We start from the raw sequence: 20958 nt of genomic DNA on the forward strand, positions 1-20958 counted from the left end.
AGCTCCGTGGGTCCGATTGTTAAGCCTCTATTGCCTGCTTAAGAAAAGCATTGGGTCCGTAAGGATCCGCAGCGCTTAGAGATCTTCACACTGGGTGAAGTCTCCTCCTCCTGGTGTTCGTGGAGTCCTCCAACTTGGACGGAAACCACTCTGGAAGGCCCCCTAGTGGCTGGGCAGACCCCGGACTAAATTCCCTGCATTAACGCAGAGTAACGCATTATGCATTAATCTGCATTAACAAATTTGATACTTGGTTTGGATGGGTATCAAATTTAGGCTCATGTAGCCTAAAATCATCATTTTTAAGCTGCTTTAAGGGCACGCATGTGTAGACTCGTGCCCCTAATGTGGCTTAAATTGGCTAATCCATATTAAATGACCATGTGTAGACACGCCCACTGACAATGACGTAGCTTCTCTTACCACCCAACCAATATAACAGGCTCAGAAGTTCATTAGTAGTTTGTGCCTGTTTCAGAGCCTTTGGGGATGTTTGGTCAAGGCCTTAGTATCAGTGTACATTTAGTATATTGGAAAATATGACCTATACAAGGTTGTATAATTAAACCTTTTGATATACAGTAAAAGCTCTGTTATCCGGCATCCCCCCGGAATGGGGGATGCCAGATAACAAAATATGCTGGTTAATTAAGCGGCCTGAACAGTCATCCTTGCCTGTTCAGGCCACCGCTTCTTCTGCCGTGTCCAGGGTGTCACTGCCCCTCCTGCAGCATCGCCGCCCCTGCTGTGGGCCCTGTGGGCCCCACGGAACAATGAGGCGCAGGCTCCACACAATCTGCTATGCCCTGAGCCATGCGGGCTCAGCAGCACAGGCTGCTTTGCCCTGGGCCGTGGGGAGAAACCGGAAGTGCCATGGTGGGCACTTCCAGTTTCACTTTACCTTACAAGCCAGCATGCCGGTTAATAGAGTATGCTGGCTTGTAAGGTGCCAGATAACAGAGCTTTTACTGTACTTAAAACTAAATTACAGCATGCACTTTCCATACAATTTTATCTATAACATCAGTGATACTGAGCATATCTACACATGCAAATATTCCAGGGTGGGTATACACATGCAGGGAAGCAGAAACAGCAGCCTGCTCCAGCCCTGCACTGGCCCCCTGCAGCAGCCAGGGGGAGCTCTAGGCTCCCCCTCGGTGCTAGCCCAGGGCTGGGCCTGAGTGCCTGTCTCAGCAGGAAGCAGCTGCCAGGGGCAGGGAGCAATCTCCTACCCCTGCTGCCTGGCTGACCAGGAGCAAAATTTGCTCCCGGTTGGCCATCTACACGTGTCGTACTACATAGTAATTACTTATAAGTAAATTTGCTACTTGTATTTACAGGTAGCAAATTTATTCATGATTAAAGCAGATTACTGCTCAGTAAGCATCTGTACATGTAGATGGTGACACCTTCTGCACAGTAATTTGCTCTAATCTCAAGTAAAATGTCTCGTGTAGATGTACCCACTGTGCATTTGGTTTGTTTGATGGCACTTGTAGTTCCCAAAGATACAACTATTATTCTTTCTAATACTGTTAATTGTGAGTACATAAAGTACCCTGACATTGCACACTGCTGCATTAAAGGGTATTGATGGAAGTACAGAATCTTAAAAAGGACCAAAAAGCTACTCTGTTGTAAAAGGTTGAATGGAATGGTGATGATAGAAGGAACAAAATAATTGGAAAATAAATTCTCTTTAAGAAATCTTTACTACAGACAGACTCACTACTTTTGCAAGACATCTGTGACAAGAAGAAATTGATTACACTTTTTAGCTTGTTATCCTTTCTCTATATCTTGTTCTGCCTTTTTAATCTGAGTAGTGCCACTGTTGCAATGACGAACAGTTCTGTCTTTGTGGAATTCAGAAAAGAACTCTACTTACCAATGTGCAGACTCTGAAACTCTAAAATAGCAATTATATTAATTAAATAGTGGCAAAAGCTACAAATGCGAATATCATAAACTACTTTTGGCAGCTGGTCTCTGAAGGTGTGTTACATTTGTTCCTTCTTTGTTTTTTCTTAGGAAGTACTAATGACATTTTGATACTTAAGTTGAAGACATTGAATTCCTGCTATAATACAGTAGAACTTTCTTCTATGCTTTTTGGTAGGGAGGTTAGTTCTACCATCCAGATAGTTTAGTGCTTGATTTTCCTGGGTAGAAAAGTAAGGTTAAACAGACTTTCCTCATTCATTTTTTGTTAAAGGCAGGAAAAGAGAGATTGAATAGTGTTCAGTGGTTTTATTATATATCTTCTCTTCAAAAGCAGTCATTATCAAATCATTCTAAAAAGAACACCTAGACTACATGGACAAATGGTCAGATCTGGGATGATAAATTCTATATTCTTAACATCAGTAATATGTCGATTCAAATATTAGTGAAAATTGAAAAGTAAAATTTTAAATATCTTAGCATTTTTGACTGATGCAAAGGAATTTACCTATCCATCATAGTATCCAGGGATCTCATATTGACTAATTCATTCACACAGTGCTTCTGTGATGTAGAGAGGCATTCTCCTGGTTTATTGATCTGAATTTGCAGGACAGAAAGGATAGTAATCTGCCAAATGCTAACTCTGATAGAAGGAGTAAAATCCCTACCTTCTGAAACCTGAGGTACCACATAACAATTTCAATTTTTACACAGAGAAAACAATCCTGGGGAGTTCATTATCACTGAATTTAAAAACCTTAGAGTTGGGGGATTTAGATTCTTATTTTGAGAACTTTCTCTGGTGCAATTCCTCTGCTCTCCAGGACACTAATATAAAGCAAAATCCCATAAACAATGACATAGAGAAGAAACCTGAAACCAGGACCACCAGTATTTATGCTAAGTACCTTAACTACTAGCCATAGATTTATTCTCATCATTCTGCCCTCATGAACCTTACATTCTGTTCTGCACAGTGGCACAGCTTTCGCAGGAAGGATGGATATTGTCCCTATCTAGAGTAGTCTATAACCTGGTGGTTTAGGGGTAGTAGAGGATGTGGGTCTCAGGCTGGAGAAAAAAAAAACACTAGATTGGGGTTTCCCATTTCCTGGCCAAGTGCCCTGACCACTAAATTATTATGTAAAAAATTGACACTGGCAGTGGTGTGTATATGTGTGTGTGTGTATCTATATCTATATATATATAGATATCCAGCAGAAGGAGCAGTAGCATATATATATATGCATGTATTTTAAAGAAAATGGCCAGATCTGCATTTTCCAAAGTCTTGATCCAGCATGTAATAGATTTGCATGGAGCATGCCTACTAGATCAGGCCCCTCAAAGGACATAGGTTCTGTTCTGTCTAATTTCTTAAGTGATAATTAAGATGATTATTTGGTAAGAGGCAAAAGGTATAAAGGCCAAGACAAAGACAGTTCTGGATATGAACAGAAGCAGGATGGTGGGCACCTAGGTATCTTTTAATAAAAAACCTAGAGTACCTGGAAAGTTTTAGCTGCTTCCAGATATAGTAAGGTGGGTGAAGTGGATCAAAGAAGAGGAAAGACTTGGGGCTCTTTTTCCTCTCTCACATTATAGGGTTCTAATAAAGTTTTTTCTTTCAGTTTTTCTATTTAGAAAAACTATGATTGCTGACCCACTTTCCCTGGTCCCATTTATGTGCTCTTTTTTGCCCTTCCCTCTTTCTCTAGCCAAATCCAAACATTCTGAAGCACATAGGCTATAATTTTCAGAAATAGCAAGTAATTGTGGGTTCCCAGTTTAAATTAACTTAAAGGGACCAATAATCACGAAATCCTTCTGAAAAACATACCCCTTTAAAATGTCTTAATCATTAGATTACTTTGGAAAATGTTGGTCATGGTGTCCTCAACACAGCTGTGTTCAACAATACTTAAACAGTTTCAAACTCCTGCTTGGTCATCAGAAATTTCTTCCCACCACACATGACAGTACAACAGTGAATTTAATAAAATTGGAACCTTCTCTGTTGCTGCTGCATACAAGGGAACAGACCTTGTTCCTATTCAGCTTTCGTGTTGAAGTAGATTTCACAGCTGGTCAAATAAAGTTCAAATAAGTCTGTTCTAATAAATCAGCAGCCTCCTCTCCTCTCCCCTCCCTCCCACCCACTGCTCCTCCCTATATTTAGCTAATTATAATTCATAGATTGGTCTCTTTATACACAGGCAAACCAAGGTAGATGTGAGAACAGCAACTGCAAAGGTTGATGAAATGACCAAAGTGATTGAGGATCTTCAATCTCAAGTGGAGAGAAAGGTATTCTAACTGCAGAAGATTGTTCTAGTGCAAACATGAAGCTTTATATTCACTTCAAAATGTTCTTTTTGTAACATCATAACATTTCATTTTTTATGTTCAAGCAAAAGTAAGAGATATCTGGCTAATTCGCATGATTTGCAGGAAGAAGATGTAGTATCTGCTCGGGAGAGAGAGGAAGCATCAGACAGACGCTTGCAGCAACTACAGTCTAGCATAAAACAATTAGAAACAAGGTAAAGAGATTAATGTTGTTGGATTTGAAAGATGGAATTGATTACAACATGAAATTTGAGAATTTGGGTTTCGTAATCTTTAGGATTTTCTGTTTCTCAAAATTTACATGCTTACTTTATCCTGGACTACTCTCAGTACTTTTGCCACTCAGTTCATAGAACCCTCTCAAAATTCTCTGACTTGCTTTCTTTTCACCTGAATGAAGATTATGGGACCACTGTTTGCTTGATCCTACTCCCATGTAGTTTTACAAATGACTTCAGTTCAGTGGAGTAAGATTAGAGCTCATATCAAGCTAATGTATGGATCCCATTCACTAATTCCATTAATATTGGGTGGAACTGCCCATCTAAATCTCCAGTCTTCAGTCTGAAATATTTCCATGTATTGGCCACCTTAATGCAGTCCTTCTCAATATTAAATCAAGTAAGAGATGATTTTAAGCCTCAAGTTGGGAGTCTCGGAACTAGTAAAATCATTATTGTAATGAAACTTCTAGTGATAAGTGTCAGTGATATAGTTTCTTGAATGCTAATGAAGGACATGACTTCAGTTATAGTACCACCAGTTGTAATGCATGTCACAAACCTCATTGCAGGGTGCCCCAGAGCCCTAAGTTTCCCTTTTCTGTCCCTCTTGTCCCAAGGAACAAACCAAGGTTTGCCTGGGATAACTCCTCCTCACAAGCTTCAGCTCCACTGCCCTCATACCAGACCTCACAGCAGGGGAATCTTTGTCTGGTCTAGGTGGCATCCCTGGGTCTGAAAGAAGTTTTAGGTTCTCCTTTCCATAGAATTGGTAAGCCTGGAATAACACTTACCCAGAGATCACTTTTTACCACATGCACTAAATAAGGAGACAAGAAAAGGATTTATTACATAGGACAAAAGAATGGACCAGAAGTTTGAAGACAGAAAGACAAAGTTTCTTAGCCTCTCATTTGGTATGCCTTAGTTCTCCTGAGAGGCTCCCAAAACACAGCCTTCTTACTGATTCTGTCAACTCTGGCTTCAAGGGCCTTGGACCTGTCTCCAGCTGAGGAAAAAATGCAAAAACTAACTATATCATACAGACAGCCCCCTAAATAACTCCAAGCTAGAACCAGTCCCCTTCCCCCTCAACCAGTCTTATCCCAATTCAAATGAGTAACAGAATCCTCCAGAAACTTCCTTCGCAGGGACACGTGGCATTCCTTTGACTGATAGGCCATTTCTCTCAGATGCTTTTGCTTTAGGAGTTGCTTTTCCCATTATAGGCAGACAATGCCTTGGGTGCCCAACCCAGTAATGTCTCTTTCTGCCCGTGTCTGGGAGTGGCAGTTGTTCTTGTGTATGCATCCCTTACTTCCTTGAGTAAACCATGTCCAGAATCATGAAGCTATATACAGGCAATATACCATAATCTATAAAATTGTATAAGTGACAAAAATGGATACAGCATAACCTGGGCTTTCCAGTGATATCATACACACCATATCAGTTAAATAAATACAAGAAAACATTCATGACACCCCATGAGCCTCCCCAGACCATAGTGCAGCTCATGACAGTTCATTTAAGCTTTCAAGGTTTCCAGAAGAGAATCTGGCTGAATAAATTAATTCTGGATCATAATTTTGATTAAATTTTTACCCATCAAGCATTGGCCAAACAACTTGATAACTTGATAGTAACGCAAATCCAAAATGCATTAATTTCCCCATTTAACAAGTTGAGGAAAAGCTCCTTGTCTTGAATTTGAGTACAATCAGGCAGGTTGGGTCTGGGCCTGGATCTGCCACTGCTGCAAACACTGCTATGTAGCTGGACCTGTGCTCCATGCCCCAGGATAGCAGTGGTGGGGCCAGCATTGGTGGGATAAGCAGCAAGTGACAGAAGAGCAGGTGCCAGTGAGGGCAGGCAGCACTGGTTAAGCCACTTGATTCTCTCTACCACCCCTTCTGCTACCTGCTCCCCCAAGCCGTGCACTCCTGCTACTGTGCAGCAGTGGTGGCGACAAATTTAGATGAGCCTCTGATAATTAGATTCTAGACATGGGAAGTTATAACACATTTGTAAATTTTCCATGTCTAGAATCTAATTATTAGGGGGCTGTCTTAAATTCAAAGTCATCTTAGGTTCAGGTAAATATGGTATGTGGAAGCATTCGCTAATACATGACATACTTCAGGTATTTTAATTTACTAATCTGTACATAGAGAGTTGTGATTTTTTTCTTCATTGACTTGCTCCTTGTTTCACTTGTTTTTTTTATTTCCTTATCTCTTATAGATGATAGGAAATAAGTTACTTGATTGCAGTCATAAAATCTTAATTATGCTCAATTATAACTTTGGCCTTTTACTAACCTGTACATAGAGGTCTCCCTGAGATTGGTGCATCAAAATCTTTCTTTCTTATCCTTGATGTTCACCAGTAATGTCAATCATAATTAATCAAAAATAATTATGATTATAATAAATAATTAAGCATTATAATGCAGCAATGAGAATTTCTAGAACTACGTTACAGTCTCCAACTTCTCATGACTGACAGCACGGTTGTAATTTTTTGTTGTCCTTATCCAATTACTCCTTTTCCCTTTTTTTAAAAAGTCCAAAAGGACAGGCATTTATATATATAATAGGTTCTTTAAGGAGCATCTGTTTCTGTTGTTTAACATCAGATGTTAGACCAATTTGTGTGACATCAACTGGTTGCCCTTGCAGTGACTGTCACATACAGAAGATTATACTGTAGGGTCAGGAACAAACAACAAAAGTTAGCAAATTATAGTGGATCGCTGCAACCCAGCATAGGTGTCTCAGAGTAGCAGCTCCTTTCTCAGTTGCAGCCATTTCTTCAAAATTAACTTGTTTCTCTGTTTTTCTGTGATGTATGGATGGCCAACTGAAAGGTTTTATACAAAAATCAGCAAAACAGGCTTCAGAAATAAGATAGCTTTTAGTAAATTTTGTTCTGTTAATAAGCGGCAGGTATTGTGTCTTTACAGACTTCGTGTAGCCACTCAAGATGCCAAACAATTGAAAACAGCAAGAACAGCCCTTGAGAAGCAAGTTAGAGAGCTACAGGCAAAATGTTCACATCTCGAAGAAGAGAAATATGATGCTATCGTAAAAGTCCGAGATAGCATGCAGCTCTTAGAGGAAGCTAATCTACAAAAAAATCAGGTAAGATACAGGATCCAGAACTTTCCTGATTATTAGACTACTTACTACTTTATGCTATTAGGTGCCAGATTATATTACCAAAACAGCCCAGATGGAACTCATTTACAATGCAGTTTCTCCTGATCTTGTTACAACATAATTAAAATTTGTAGTATGGATATGACCCAGCATAAAATCACCAGTTTAGTTAGACTATAGAGATGCACCAGTACATTGGTCCATATCATATCAGCACCGATAAAAGGAAAATTGACATTATTGGCAACCGCCATTTTTGGCTGATGTTGGCAATAATGTTGCCGATAAATATTGCATGCATGTGCACAGGCGCAGCATGTACACCACCAAGAGTGCAGCCCTACAGCGTGGAGCACAGCATCTGACTGGTAAGTCTGTGGAAGAGAAGGGGCGTGGAGAAGGTAAAGAGCGTGGGGGGTGCAGATCAAGGGCCCCACAGTGAGGGAGAGAGGGGCTGGGGCAAGGGCAGGCGCTGCACAGCCGGGTTCAGGTAGGGCATGGGATAGAGCCGCAGGCATCTTGTCTAGAGGTGTGGGGGGCAAGGAGAGGGGGCAGCTCCTGTGCGCACGCCAGGAGAGGCATGGGGAGGTGCATGCCTCCTGGATTTGTGTGCAGAGCGAGGGCGGGCTGTGCACTGAGGGCCAGGGGCTGTCCCAGGCTCTTCCCAGTGGTGGGGCTGGGCAGGGGCTGCGTTTGCAGTGGGTGGTGGCAGCACTGGGAGGGGAGGCTACAGGGGAGCCATGGTGAATTTTGGGGTGGCTGTAACTCACCCCATAACCCCTTTCCCAGTGCAGCCACCATCCACCCCATCCCCACCAGCCCTGAGTGCAGGCCCAGCTCAGCTCCCAGGCCAGGAAGTGCCCAGCACAGCCCCCAGCCCATGGCAGCCACCCGCCCTCGCCCCGTACACAGAACCTGGGGGCATGTGCCCTCCATACCTCCCCCCCAGGGTGCACGCAGCAGTGGGAGCCCCCCTTGTGTACCCCATGGACAAGCTGGCCATGGCTCTGTCCTAAGTCCCACTCCACACTGGCTGTGCAGTGCCTGCCCCAGCCCCACCCCCTCCCTCACCATGGGGTCCTTGATCTGCCTCCCCCATGCCCCTTCCCCCCCCAACAGCCTTACCAGCCAGATGCTTTTCTCCAAGCTGCCGGGCTGCATATCGGCAATTGGATTGGTATCAGCTGATATGGTTGGTCAATAATCAACCATCAGTATCAGCCCAGAAAATCTTTATCGGTGCACCCCTGCTAGACTGTATGATTCTATTCATCAGACCGTCCGACAGGGGTAGGCCAGTTATATCAGAGGACCCATTTTCTGAAAACTAGGTGTTCAGGAAACTGCTAGTAGTTTGAAGTATGTTTGCTGGCAAGATACTAGTTTGTAAAAATCAGCAAATGAAGTCTAGATAGTTACCATTATGGAACACATTACCTGTACCTGAAATAGGCTCCTCTAACCAGAAGAAGCATATAAAAATGAGGTAGTTTATTTCAGTACTTACCTTCTTGCAGAGGGTTCAGGCAATGACAAGGCAGGAATGAGCCTGAGCTAGTATTTATCTCCTTGCACCTCACAGGCACCCTTCAGAAGATCACACAGCACCTCAGAATGCCCTGGCATCCTGGTTCAGAATCACTATATTAGAGGGTGCAAGGAAAGGGATAGTGGCTATACCAGTATCTCCTCCTGTATCCGCCAACATCTGGAATATTCTCTACTCCTGTTGTTTGCAGTTCCCTGGCCTAGCTAGTTTCTTTTCTTCTGGAGGATGAATAGCCACAAGCTACTTTCGTGCAGCTGTTGCTGATTGTCTTAGGAGTTGTCAGTCCTCATTTCCTGATAAGCAAGATCTGACCCCTATAACTTGGCCTTTGGAGCCTGGAAGAGGGAAAACCAATGTGAGAAGCAGAGTGAAAAGAAGAAATTAAAAACTTTTTTTTCCCAAAGTCATTAGAAAGAAAAACATATTATTCTTTTCTTGTTTAATTTGGAAAGGGTCACCAAAGAGTAAAATCTCATTTTGATGGCATGCATAAAGGTACAGAGTTTAAGAAAATGTTAAGATTGTTATATCTGAGCTATAGCAGCATACATCTTTTTATCCAGTTCAGCAGACCATTCAGTGCTATCCACAGTCAAATATTCTACAAAGCATTATGCCAGAAATAAATGGTTTGGTAAAATTACTGTAGTTGCAGTACAGATTTGAAACACTAATTGAACAGGCATAGGAGGTAAAACATCTGGCATTCTTGAAAGTAGCAGATGAGTATGTTCCTATTGTGAGAATAAAATGAAATAGTAAAATCCAGCTAATTGATAATGCTGAGAGAGAGAGAGAGAGAGAGAGAGAGATTCATTGTTCTGAGCTTTATGAATTAAACAGAACAAAGAACCAAAATGTAAAGAATAACATATATGCTTTCTGATTTCTGGTTTTGAACACTACTTAAAAAAATCATTTGGAACAGTGAGCTTCCATTCATCAGGATGATGTAAAATGTGTCTCTCCTGGGAAAGTAACAGATTTTTAAGGCATGGAGATGAGGTAGCATCTTTTCTTGGAGAAATTGGAGCTTACAAAAGTGAGATCCACAAAAGGCCTGAAGAATTTAAAAAATGATAGTAACAGGAAATTAAGTACAATGATTGAAATAAATGAAAACAGTAAATAACTAAGCAGAATGATCAGAGACTGACTCAGATATTGCTCGTTTTGTAGCTGTTATAAACTGTTTATTGCACATAGCAATGAGTTCTTAGATTTCTCCATCCTCCTTCCCTTTGCCTCCTTCTTAAACGCATGTTCTGTGTTTCATATAGTTCCGTTTCAGAGGCTCCTTCACAACTCCTCCTCTCAAGAATTCTGTATGTCACTTTTCTCCCATGTCACCATCAGGCTTCAAAGTACTGAGATCCTTGCAGCAGACTCTTCCTCCATTTGGGGTGGTCCCAGGCAATAGTCTCCCGCAAGTTGATATTGCATTCTTCCAAGCTGGCCTGCTGTCACAAAATTTAAATGCCTGTTTCCTCAGGTGTCTGAAGGTTGCATTTAGATTTCTTCATCAGTGTCAGTTTTCTGCGAGAGAAGGTTTCCAAAATACCAGAAATACTCAGTGTTTTCCAGTCTCACTGTACATCTGAATTACCAGAGCTGGGGACTGCTCATTAAGGGTGTTTATAGACATGCTAACAGGAGGAGGGGTGCTTTAATTAGACTGGCTCCAAGAGCCTTTCTGAATAAAGTATCTGTGTATCAGTGCATATGTATCAGCATCTGTAACAGGGTAGCCTCCTCTTCAGGCTCCGCCAGCTACCCTTCTCCTGGGGTAACCACTCACCTGCCTTGCCTTAATGGAAAAATATGAGAGTTGTTACTAACGTGGAAGGCTACCCATTACTCGCCCTGCTGACAAGGGCCTAGTATCTGCTCTTACCTCCCCTCCAAGGGTCCCATGCCTTGCAGATGTTACTCTGGTGTTACTTCTCCGGGCCTATGGCTAAAGTAAACTGGGCACACAGTTGTAGCTCTTCTCTCTTCACATGCCACCCCCTCTCACTAGGGTCCCATTTACTCTGTTGGCTCTCACCCAGCCTCTTTCACACTGCCCTCTCTCAGGGCCACACTCATCTCGCCCGGCCTCACCCAGCTTTGGGCTTAGGTCTCCTCGCCTCTGTCAGCCCTGGCACAATCTGTTGGGTGTCTCCTGCTACCCTCACCTGAGCGTTGACTGAGCAATTCTACAGCTATAGGCCTATTTTGCTCCTAGCCCCTCACTGGGCCACTGTGCCCCCACTGGGCCTCCTCACTCACCCCCACTCACGGGGTTGCTGTGTTCATGGCCCCACTCACTCAGGGTCTTTCTAATCGTCGCCCCTCTCACTCAGGGTCTCTCTCACACCTCCCAGGTCCCTCCTCCAGCCTGAGCTCTGCCTTAGGGCTCCTTAACGAGCCCTGGGCTCCCCCTGCTCATTAGAACACCACCAGGGATGTGGGGCTGGAGTTATAAGGTGCCCCAACCTGCCTTTCACCAGGGAGGTAACTGGCCTGGCATTTCCTAGGGACTCCCATGCCATTAGGAGCCCCACCAGATCACCCTTCCCCAGCAGGGTGAAGTTTTATGTCTTACCCAGGACAAGGGGTCACCTCCATCCCATAGTCCCTGCACTTACCTCCCTGACTATGGCTGGAGCAGCCTTTCAGCCTGATGTTTCCTCCTGCAGCAAACTGCAACCTAGTTTATACGCCTGGGTCCAAAATGGCTGCCCTCGTTAGGCACCTGGCTGCTGCCTGTTTTCTGCTCTTACCACAGCATTCCTATTCTGAAAAGTGGTACTAGGGGCGCTTTAACTAATGCTCGTTGGACCAGCTTTATTTTAAAGCACATCTGCCACGATTTTCGGCATGGGGATGTGATTACACATGATGCTGGAGTCTGCTGCTTGATTAATCGAGTCTCCTCTGATATGTTGGAATTACAATGCGTTGGAGCAGCCTCTCTGAATGTGTATAGGTGCCCTAAGAGCTTGTTGATGGAGGACCTTAGTCTTGTGAATGTTAATTGTCAGTCCCATTTTATTGTATGCTTCGGTAAAGAAGTCAGCAATTGTCTGAAAGTCTGTTTTCAAGTGAGTACAGGCTACAGCACCCTTAGACATCAATATATTGCACTATATTGACTCACAGGCATACACTTGATGTTCAAGTGTGTGTGTGCCCGAGTTCACTTAGCCTAGAAAATTAAATATCTTATATACTTATGAAAATTTAGTATGGAACAGTAATTCTCATGCCATTCAGCATTCCATCACATTCATTTTCTCTTTACTAGAAATGAGATTATCATAATTGAATTTTTTTTTTTAAATAAATGGCATTTTTTAGCATTAACAATATTACAGATGGTTAATATTACAGTATTTCAGGTTGTTGTTTCCTGTAGGCCTTGCTTGGAGAGAAGCAAAAAGAAGAGGAAATAGAAAATATGAAAGAAGCAGTTTCTCAACTTGTACAAGATGCTGCTGCGAGAACTAGAAAGGAAGTAAGTTATCTTATAGTAAAATATTCTGCATAATTTCCAGTGCTTGCTTTAGAGTTTATTCTGAAGATTTTCAATACGTAGAAAAAAAGTAAATGATTTAAACAGTCTATTTGAGGATAGCTTCCATTGGTTCAAGTCTGCTCTTCCATATACTTTGTGTCACATATACTGGAATGTGCATATGAATAGTTGCTCACAGAAGAAATTGAAAAACAAACAAAAAAAATTCTGGAGGCATATTGATCATGCCACTTGTTTTCTATATCTGATTACATATATATTTAATAAGAAACTGATCAGAAGCTATTTTTCCAGATATTCTCTCTGTGAAAAAGCTTATAAACTCTGCCCTTGTTTTGTCTTAGTACTTATTATTAAAAGCTTTGTATCTAGGTTTGGGTTTATGTTTTACTTCGCATTTGATGATCTTTAACAGTATTTGATTCTAGCTGCTTTAAGAAAGTAAGCATACCGACAAGCAGTATCTTCAATTAGAAACTAAATGAGGCTCCTTTTTGTAATTTCATATGGCAAACTAGTAGTTTTCAGTCTAAACTTTAAATAAGTTATCTACTTACAGGATTTTAGAAGAAATGTGTACAAGACCTGTAAAAGCATTTACAGTTTCATAAGCGTTTATCATGTGTAGATGTATATTGTACATAAAATACTGTATCAGTGCTTTTTGAAGTACACAATGCCATAATTCTTGCTATCATCCATATCTTAAACAGAATCACACTTCCAGTGCACCAAATGGCTGAGTGAAAATTAAGAGTTTTAGCCTACTTCTTCAGTTCAGTATTTGGTGGTGCCAGGTCATTCTGTAGTAGTGTTGCTGAGATGTGTTTGTCTAAAAGATGGGTCTTGCAGTGACTCGAAGGAAGATTGTGAATGTTTCTTCAGATGGAATATAGAATTGATTGGTAGGGCCAGGCAAGCCACAGTATCTTGGATCATTTTCAGCTGCCATGTCTGCCCTTGCCATTTAAAATGCCTGATATGTGTGTGTGTGTGTGTGTGTGTGTGTGTGTAATAGTAAATGATCTGCTGCTAATATTGTATCGTGAATACCAGGAATGTGGTATAATATAAATGAAAGATATTTGCTTTTTCAAGTGGAACCGTACTCATATTTTCTTCACTTTAATAATAATGGTTCCACCAGTGAACAAAAAAATTAATAAAGCCCACATCCTGCAAGTGGATCGGCCAGTGTGAAACCCTGATGACCCATTTAGAGCCCTGAACTGATGTTTTATTAAAGCATGTAATATACTTTAAGTAATAAACTCAGACATGAAAATGATTGCTGGTCTCTGGTCCTGCATTTTGCTTGTGTTTATGAAGTTCAAGGTGCTGATCCTTATCTTTCTAAGTGTGTAAAAGTATAAATATCCTTGCCACATCAATTGATTTTTCTCTTTCTAAATACTGACAGGACTTAATCAAATGTAATAATTGACAAACATAAACCAGCATGTAAACAGATTTTTGTTTCAGAAAATTTAGACTTTACAAATGTAAAAATTATCCAAACAATAGCCTAGGATGTTTCTAATTGAAGTAAAACTGTATTTTGTTGGCTTGCATAAATGTTGGGTAGGACATTAATTGCATCATTTTTGGCAGATAGTTATTACTTTGTTGGAGGTTATAAAGTTAAAAGGGCTAGTTCATGCTAATAAGTTGACAAGATAAAAGCTTATGTTGATTTAAATACATAAATATTGTTCTAAACTCTTTCATGTTATGGAGATGTTCTGCAAGATAATACATAGGTATGTTTTCCCAAGTGTTTCTTACATCCCCCAAAATTGATTGTACAAGATCAATGATAACAGTCTTGTTGCAAGTGTGTTAATACTATAGCTACTACAAGGATGTACAGAACTAAGTGTCTAGATGGCAAAGACAGAGCATAAAAGTGCTCTTATTACACATGACGGATTCTTACAGATGCCCCAGGGACCCAAAATGTTGCTGTCTGTGTCGGTACTATTGTAAGAAAAAGCCCTTATATGGACTCTTAAAATGGAGTCAGATTCTCTTCAGTAATTCCATTGGCTGTTACTACCTCAGACCTGCTGTTTTATTGAGATCGACACAAAGAGCTATGATTAATTTAAGAATATGGGGCATTTTGAGTTCCCTCTGGAATGCCTATTGAGTGCACAGGGTAAGTTACAAGTTCTGATGAAAGTTCCTGTACCAGTTATTGCATCTCTATGGCATTACTTTAAAAGTTTGCTCTATATACAACTAGATTTCACTGAAAAGGGCTAAAACCAAAAGGCCACAATCCTAGAACATATACTCATAAGATGAGATGCAGAAATGTTCATAAACTGACTTGAATCAATCTTTACAATCTTAGATTTTAACTGGTCTTTGGACTAACTCATGCTAGTCCCCTTTTGACATTTGTCAGCAGGTGAGCAATTATATCTATTACCACCTATGAAAAGAGGTGGAAATTATTTTTTTTCCCCAATTCTGCTGTATCTGTAATGATAATAGACAGTCCTTTTCTTTGAGGGTGCTCAACAGCTGTTGTTCCCATTTCAAATGTGGTTACCTTTAAAAAGAGTTTATCAGAGAATATAGGCTTCACAACCTTGATTTCCCTCTAAGACATGCATGTGTTAGTGTAGATGGGCAATAAACTTAAATCATCTAATCTGAAAGTTGCCAGTGACATGACAAAAAGTCCATATTCTGATCCATTGCTCTGAAGCTTTGTTTCAGTTCAGTCTCTGTCCCTGATTCAGGATAAGTCTCTGTGCAAGAATGCCAGGTTCTTTTCTCCTTCCAAATCTCCTTTCCTTTCTACTTTACTTGTATCCAAAGATTGGAGTGACACATCAGGCTTTCTTGTCAGTTGTGACTAGAGAAATAGGGCTAAAAGTGATCTCTGATCTCTTTTGGTTAGCTACTAGAAGCAGGCACAAAAAGCTGCTGTGCTTCATAGAAATCTGATATACTGCATTTGCAGTGCAGGTAGAAGGTAGATGGCAAGTGCTAGTGCTAAGACTCAGCACTGAGATAGTAGGACCATCAGCACTTCATCTGGTTGCAACACTGAGTTACTGCTCAGAGCTAAAGAGCTGTCTTGCATACATATTAAAACATTTTTTGTCGTTTTACATAATATAGGATTAGGGCACATTGTACCTTGGTGAATTAGCATGCATCTTTGGAAGTAAAAGCTAAATTAAAATTTCAGGTTTTTTGTTTGTGCAACATTTTTCCCCCAAAAATTTTAACAAGTATTATCTTATGTTTGCTTTCATGAATACTGAAAAAATGTTATATTTTTTCCCCTTCAAACTGCATGAACACATCTAGTCTTGCTGCTGATTCCATGAAAAGTGTTGTATGCACATGCATGCTGTAAAAAAGAAAGCATTTCAGTGACAAATGATCGCTGAACTGAAGAACTGTTGTAAGGAAGGGTTGTCTGCTAAGGAAATTAGGGATAAACTACCTTAAAAGAGCGTATGTCAGGCTACAGTTCTAGAGACTGGGTGTGATATGCTGACTTTCTGAAGCCAGCTGAAAAACATCTGATTTCAGTAGAGTTTGGACTTCACCCTAACCCCTGAGATCTGGACACACAAGAACCACTTTTTAGAAGAAAGTGAAAGAATCCCAACAGAAGAGCCAAAAGTAAATGGCAGTACAGCACTTAACCAGAACGGAGAACACAGCAACTCTGGTGTGGTATCCCAGACCAGCCAAAGCAGGATCCACATGCAGGAGTTGTCTTGGACTGGCCTCAAGCTACATGCAGTGCAGTCCTGGAGCACATGCTATGTGCAGTGCAGGTCCCAGGGCCAGTCCAGCATGCACCATCTGTGACATGGGTTAACTTGTGACCCAGGGTCAGCACTGGGGGCCAGATGATGTGGTTTCATGAGACACCTGTTATAAATCATTCGCAAAACTACTTTCCAAAAAAAGAAAAAACCTACTTTAGTGTAGGTTTCTTTTATTTGTTTTTTCCAACAGTTCCCACTGAATTAAAGCAACATAGGCAAACAGTAATAATTTCACAAGACTTCACATAATATGTAACCTATTTGGATAACTAGTTTTCATAGATTATTAAAAATGCATGCATAGTTACTGCTGTCTCCCTTATTACATATACTTATATTTACCATCAGAATTCTCATTCAAATTCAGTTACATGCTGTTCAAATCTTTTTCTCCCCTCCAAAAACTCGAGAACTGTTCCTTAATTCAGAAGTGTCATATAGTGATAAAATGCCTTTTATGTTTCTGATCACCAAAAAACAATAGATTTTAACTGTAATTTGGTTATTTTGATGTCACAGTTCCCTTTCATAGAGGCAATTTGTTATTAAAATCTCCTTGACAAAAGTTAATTACTATTCATACTACCATTCATAAATGTAGGCCATATCTTCTAAATAGTTTCCAAAACGTTCCTGTCTGGAAACTGGTGAAAATTCCTTATTCCAGTACCATATATATTTCACACGACAGAAAAGCAGCTCATGTAGAGTGGGTTAAATTTTTTTGTTTGTTTTTATTATGTTTTTAATTGCAGGTAGAAGCTGCAAGGAAACAGTACAATATACAGATTTCTCGACTATCAGAAGAACTTACTGCTCTCCAAATGGTACAGTCCAGACTTTGTTGAAATATTCCTTACCATCAAAATGTTTCAATTCCTGTTTATATTCTAATATGTTCTCTCTTGTATTTATCTAATTGCTTTTCTAAATCTAGAGAGACTTGAACAAGTTGTTTGAGACCCTCAGTAGGGCTGGATATTTTAGATGTCAGTTGTCAGCAGCCGTGAAATGCCAGTTCTGTTTTTGAAATGAAAATGTATTTTAAATTATAAAAATTATTTATTTTTATTTTTTTTTTATAAATTAGGGTACAGTTACAGTTCTTCCTACTCTTGTTCTACAGTGTCATAACTTTCAGGCTGCCTGGAATCTGCCTCACACAGCCAGCTTCTTGCAGCGCAGCTACCTCCTACTCAGCTGCCTGCCTACGCAGCAAGGTTTGCCTGCTGCACTTTCCCCTTAAAGTAACAGGAATCTTTGGATCCCTGTTACAAGCCTCTTTCAGTTGCTTATAACTGTCAGTCTTCATGTGGACTGAAATATTTCAGTTTTGATCTCTCCATGAAGAGGCATTTTTTTTTAAAGATTCAGCAGAAGGGGTATGACTGATTTCAGATACAAAGAGGAAAAATAGTCAGTAGAAAACAGTTGCAACTTAGACAGTTTTGCACCTGATTGGTTTGGGTAAGGAATTTGAAATACTGTTTAGAAGTAGTACTTGATTTAATGTTTACCTTTTGTTGATTATATGAAAATCAGTTGGTTTGGAGTGCTTCATTTGATATAGAAAAGTGTATACCTAAAACAACAGGGTCTTCCAGAACTATTTTCTTGCTTCTGTAAGGTGATCCTTTTGGTGCCGTATCTACACACTCGCAGACTGTAGTTTATAAGAACCTTTGCATCCAAAAAAACTTCTGTTAGTCTGGTTGTATATAAGACATTGGAGTCTGTCCTCTAGCTAGTAGTTTCATATAGTGGCATTTAAGTATCCCCTGTCTTATTCAGTATAGAAATTAGATAGTACCCAGTGAATTAATAAGGATTACAAAAATAGCTTGGTTTTCTATAGGAATGTGGAGAAAAGCAGAGTCAAACAGAACGGGCTATTAGAGAGAAGCGAGCAGTGGAAGAAGAACTCGAAAAGGTAAGAAAGAAAACTGCACATTTGCACTTCAATTTTTTGTTATTGTTTTATTAAATTAGCTTATGATATATTTTACTATTGTTTTTCTCCTGAGTAATACCTGTTAAAGCAAGGTGAACAGTATACCATGATGCCTGTGTTTTGTCTTTTTTAGATTTTTATTTATTTTTAATTTTTCTTTTTAATTTCAGGGTTTGGATTTAAAATTAAAATGGATTTCATATTCCATTTTAGAGATGTAGTAAATAAACTGTAAGCAATGGCTGTGAGATGATATTCCTAAACCACTAAATGGCTGCTTAACATATTCATTAGGTTCCTGTTAGCTTCATTCAGGTTATGACAAACAGTAGTAAAACCTGTTTACAAATATTTGAGAAGTGTAAAAACTGGGGAGTAGGAGAAAAATGTTTAACATAATCCCGTGAGTATAAGTAGGAGCAGCAGTTGAAACTTAAGCCACGTATCAAGAAAATTAACTGACTGCAAGATCTATAAAACTATTATCTTAGTAGCAGTTGTAATGATGGAAATCCCATTATTTTAGCTACTATAACTTCATGGAACAAAGACAGCAATAGTATGCTGATAGCCATTCATGTGATTAAAATCAGAGATTTACATGAAAGCCTGCTTCACAGATATACCGTGAAAACCAAGGAAATGAATATGATTACAGAAAACTGGAGGAACTGCACCAAAGATGCCTAAGAGCAGAAAGTGCAAAAGATGACCTTCAACTGAGTCTGCAGTCAGCACAAAACAAAATGAAGTGTCTGGAAATGAAGTGAGTAACTGATGTCTTACACATTAGGATTTCGCTAAATATTCCACCTAATCGTCAAAGTGTCATCGCATAAAATGTTCTTAAGCAGCAGGAAGAAGAGTAGTAGGCTTCTTACTGTTATTCTTGTTTAATTTTAACAGCATTATTACTGTAGTAATATAAGTGGGAATAACATTGTTTAGAATTCAAGACAAGATAAGAACTGTTCTATAAGACAGAGAAAATAGAAAATAGAAGTCAATTTTGTAACTAATAATCTTAATATGCAGTATTATCTGTTTGGAAAAATCACTTTATGTAAAAAATGCAGAAGAATTTCTGCATTCTGCATTTACTAGAATTATTGTCTAGTAAATTAGGTTAGTTCCTTTTTGATATTACACTTGCAGTACTGAGATTAAGTTCTTTGTACTGAACAACTGAAGAAGAGTATTTTTCTCCAGATTTTTATTTTTCTCACAGCCTTGTCACCTCCTCTTCTTAACAACTACTCAAAAACTCTGCCAGAGGATTATTTAAGGTAGCACTCTACCTTAAATAAGTTCTCCCTATAAAGCACTGTGACCTGCCTTCTGGCACTTCAAGATTTGTGAAGTGCTAAGTGTTGTTTCTTCCTAAGGTTCATCTGTAACAAGAGTACATTTTTTCCTCTAATGGCTTTGTGACCTTATTCTCTTGTACACTCACCTTTTAGTCAACAGTCTCTTGCTTCATTACCATTTTTTCTTCCCCCAGTAGGGGAGAAATGTGTCTGTATCAATTGGCTTTAAGGCTATTCTCTTCAAAATGACTAAATTCAAAGTCTTCTGGCCTCTGACAAAGAGTTGAAGGATACGACCTTTTCTGCTTCAGAAATAGGAGACAGAGGATAGGTCAAGATGCACATTGAAACAGTTGAGCTGGCGGCAGAGGAAAAAAAATCTACTTTTCCTCTAAAGGAAGTATTCCCATAGTTTGTAGAGCAACAGGATAGGTTCACTGAAGCCTTCAGACTTTCTCTATGAATCTATTAGAAGGGTCATCCGTGTATAGTTTTTTCTGAATATTTTAAGTTGCCTACCTGACAAAGTAGATGTGGAGTTTGGTAAAAAGCATTATGGAACAAAATACCTTCAGAAATCTGTAGGTTCCATTTTAATTCTCCCTGAATAGACTGAATCATTTTTCTTCCCTGTGGGATTAAGAGAAGGAAATTGTCTTAGGTGAGTTTTCATTCTAGAACCATTCATGTCAGATAGTCTGAACGCCCCACGGAGGACTACATTACGTTTTATTTGGCTGTTGCTTAGATAACAATTTGAAATCCCTATATTTTACATCACGGTTTTCCTGCAGATAGTGTGAAGGAAGTAACACTTGGAAGCTTTGTTAGCTTATTGTTCTGGATAGTACTTGCTTCAAACATATCACAAGGTTAGGCTCCAAGCAAGTATTTTGTGAAGACTTTCTGAATAGAAGGTGCTAGAATGAAAAGTCACAAGATAAAGAGCATTTTCCTTTTCTGTCCTGGCCTATGATACCCCTTACTCTAAATCTGAGTAGGCGTGACAGAGGTGTTTCAAGCATGCTTGAGAGAATTGGGCTGCTAGCTATAGTACCATTTTTGAAGCTGGAGCAAAGAGTTGTGAAGCCCAAGTGCTCACAAGCGATTGAAAGAAGAGAAGTGGATGTTTTATAGCAGAGAGCAAAAC

The 20958-nt window shown here is 39.9% G+C and overlaps 1 protein-coding gene across 1 annotated transcript in view; it reads left to right on the top strand.

The window, feature by feature from the left end:
• Positions 1 to 20958, top strand: part of SCLT1 (sodium channel and clathrin linker 1) — an 84381-nt gene that overhangs the window by 33475 nt on the left and 29948 nt on the right. Inside the window, exons 9-15 of the mRNA XM_006258436.4 lie at positions 4167 to 4257; positions 4402 to 4493; positions 7486 to 7663; positions 12631 to 12729; positions 17306 to 17377; positions 18406 to 18480; positions 19122 to 19267. Of these exons, the coding sequence (XP_006258498.1) occupies positions 4167 to 4257; positions 4402 to 4493; positions 7486 to 7663; positions 12631 to 12729; positions 17306 to 17377; positions 18406 to 18480; positions 19122 to 19267 (753 nt within the window). The remainder of the gene's footprint in view (positions 1 to 4166; positions 4258 to 4401; positions 4494 to 7485; positions 7664 to 12630; positions 12730 to 17305; positions 17378 to 18405; positions 18481 to 19121; positions 19268 to 20958) is intronic.

The sequence above is a fragment of the Alligator mississippiensis genome, chromosome 2 (genome assembly GCF_030867095.1).
Source record: "Alligator mississippiensis isolate rAllMis1 chromosome 2, rAllMis1, whole genome shotgun sequence".
Classification (NCBI taxonomy): Eukaryota; Metazoa; Chordata; order Crocodylia; family Alligatoridae; genus Alligator; species Alligator mississippiensis.